The 2,323-nt window shown below is 34.2% G+C and overlaps 2 protein-coding genes across 2 annotated transcripts in view; both read left to right on the forward strand.

Moving 5' to 3' along the window:
• Window positions 1-518, forward strand: LOC104727884 (probable UDP-arabinose 4-epimerase 3; the record flags this gene model as incomplete). The annotated part of the gene is made up of 1 exon (XM_010446943.2): window positions 1-518. A coding segment is annotated over one exon (369 nt), but the record flags the coding sequence as incomplete, so codon positions are not given.
• LOC104727885 (probable LRR receptor-like serine/threonine-protein kinase At4g20450) overlaps window positions 1,105-2,323 on the forward strand; it is a 12,075-nt gene continuing 10,856 nt past the window's right edge. The window contains 2 exon segments of the mRNA XM_019231831.1: window positions 1,105-1,189; window positions 1,348-1,904. Coding sequence (XP_019087376.1) covers window positions 1,105-1,189; window positions 1,348-1,904 — 642 coding nt within the window.

Here is a 2,323-nt window from a genome sequence, read left to right on the forward strand (position 1 = left end):
AAAGGAACAGACTACAAAACAGGAGATGGAACCTGTGTTCGTGACTACATAGACGTTACTGACCTTGTAGATGCTCACGTGAAGGCACTGGAGAAAGCTAAGCCTAGAAATGTCGGAATCTACAATGTAGGTACTGGGAAAGGAAGATCGGTGAAAGAGTTTGTGGAAGCTTGTAAAAAAGCGACAGGAGTAGACATCAAAGTAGATTTCTTGCCTCGAAGACCTGGAGATTACGCAGAGGTTTACAGTGATCCGGCAAAGATTCTTAGAGATCTTAATTGGTCTGCTCGTTACACTAATCTTCAAGAAAGTCTTGAAGTTGCTTGGAAGTGGCAAAAGACTCATCCTCATGGATATGCTTCTTCTTAAAGACCCCAAGAAAGAGAAAAAAAAAAAGAGTTTTAAATTTTAAACTTTTTGCATAATTTGTTTTTTTTGAGAGATTAGCTTATAGAAAGGAATTGATTTGTTACAGAATTACAGTTCAATAAGTATTATTATGGTGGTAATTTGATACAGTTTTATGTAAGAATTAATCAGTGACTTTATATATAAAAGGATACAGAATTCAATAGACTTAGTCATTATATCACCGGGATAAACATCCTCCAATCACTAACACCGGGATTTATCATATCACATTATCACCCACCGATTGTCGAGAATCCAACAGCTACAACACCAAGAACATATGAATAAGTTCGGGCCTTAGTTAATCTGCAAAAATAGTTGAAAGACAGAATCGTAGAGTAGTGGTCACCAAACAAGCTCCAAAATTGACGGGTTCAATTTACATGTAACATTTTATGCATAACAATATAAGTGTGTGACACAACATATACATGTATAAGAGAGACGTGCTCGAAACTCCGAAGAGCAGGTATGGGGCAATTTGTTCACCACCAACCTGGAGGGGCATCTAGTATCATTAATCTTTCCTCTTCTTTTGCAAATACGCGTATTTTTATTTATTAAATTAATCATCGCGTCAACGTTCAGGTGACATTTTCAACGTTAAGATAATCCTCTTTCTCTTTATGTTTATAGATATATATAGCTTTATATCAGGATACTTGTAGTTGGTTGTTATCTTAAGATTTGAAAATGGAGAGTTTTCATAAGCCTGTTTTCTTGGTCGTAATAGGGATTTTTTTCATTACTAATCATGCTAATGCCCAAGAGCAACAAGGTATTTTATGTTTATACAGTCTCTCGCTTTATATTCCGTTGTTTTTTTCTTTGAACGTAATCAAAATTAGTTCACTTATACCTTGGAAACTCTGTGTGGCTACATATATTATCTTATGACTTGAGATTAATTTTTCCGTTTATGCTTTCAGTGACTAGGATTCATCAGCTTAGATTGCGGAATGCCCCATGACAAGTCTAGTTATATTGAAGAGTCCACCGGTTTGAATTTCTCATCAGATGCTGGTTTCATTCCCGGCGGAAAAAGTGGTAGAATCAAGAACGAGGGTCCTGCTTTACATATGGAATTCATAAAGCCATATGAGTACCTTAGGTATTTTCCTGACGGAACACGAAACTGCTATAACCTGACTGTCATCCAGGGTGCGCACTATCTTATCAGAGCTGTCTTCTTATATGGAAATTATGATGACCTTAAAGAACAACCAATATTTGATCTTTATCTTGGCCCTAACCTTTGGACAAATATTAATATGAAAGATATGTTTGGTAATCTCAATCATATTGCCATAGAGGAGATAATCCACATGTCGAAGTCAAAGTCTTTGGATATTTGTCTGGTTAAGACAGGAAAAACCACGCCATTCATATCAGCCTTGGAACTACGTCCCTTGAGAGATGAAACATATACTACTACAACCGGCTCTCTGAAGCTTTATTCTCGCTGGTCTCTAGGCGATTCTGATAATTCCATCGTAAGGTAAGTCAACTAAAACCCCTATCTTATTAGCTTATCGCTTTATACGGATATACTGACAATATCGCTAGTTCGCTACAGACCCTAAATTAAATTGATACTTTTTTTTTAAGGTAAATTAAATTGATATTCTTAAAAAAAAAACTGATACTTATTAACTCTAGTCTCAGTTATAAATTAAGGGTTAAGTTGTCTACTAGATATGTAGCAATGAATTATATTTTCTTTTTGGACAGTTTTACCTTCAGTGCATGTGTATTATGTCAAAATAAAAATAAATAATAGTTTATGATTTGGTCTATATTACTACTATATATGTTGAAAAATAGTTTACTGTAACGGTTGTAAGAAATTATCATTTAAAAATCACATTTCACAAAAAAAAAAAAAAAAAAAAAAAAAAAAAAAAAAAAAAAA

This window comes from Camelina sativa, chromosome 11 (assembly GCF_000633955.1).
Source record: "Camelina sativa cultivar DH55 chromosome 11, Cs, whole genome shotgun sequence".
NCBI lineage: Eukaryota > Viridiplantae > Streptophyta > Magnoliopsida > Brassicales > Brassicaceae > Camelina > Camelina sativa.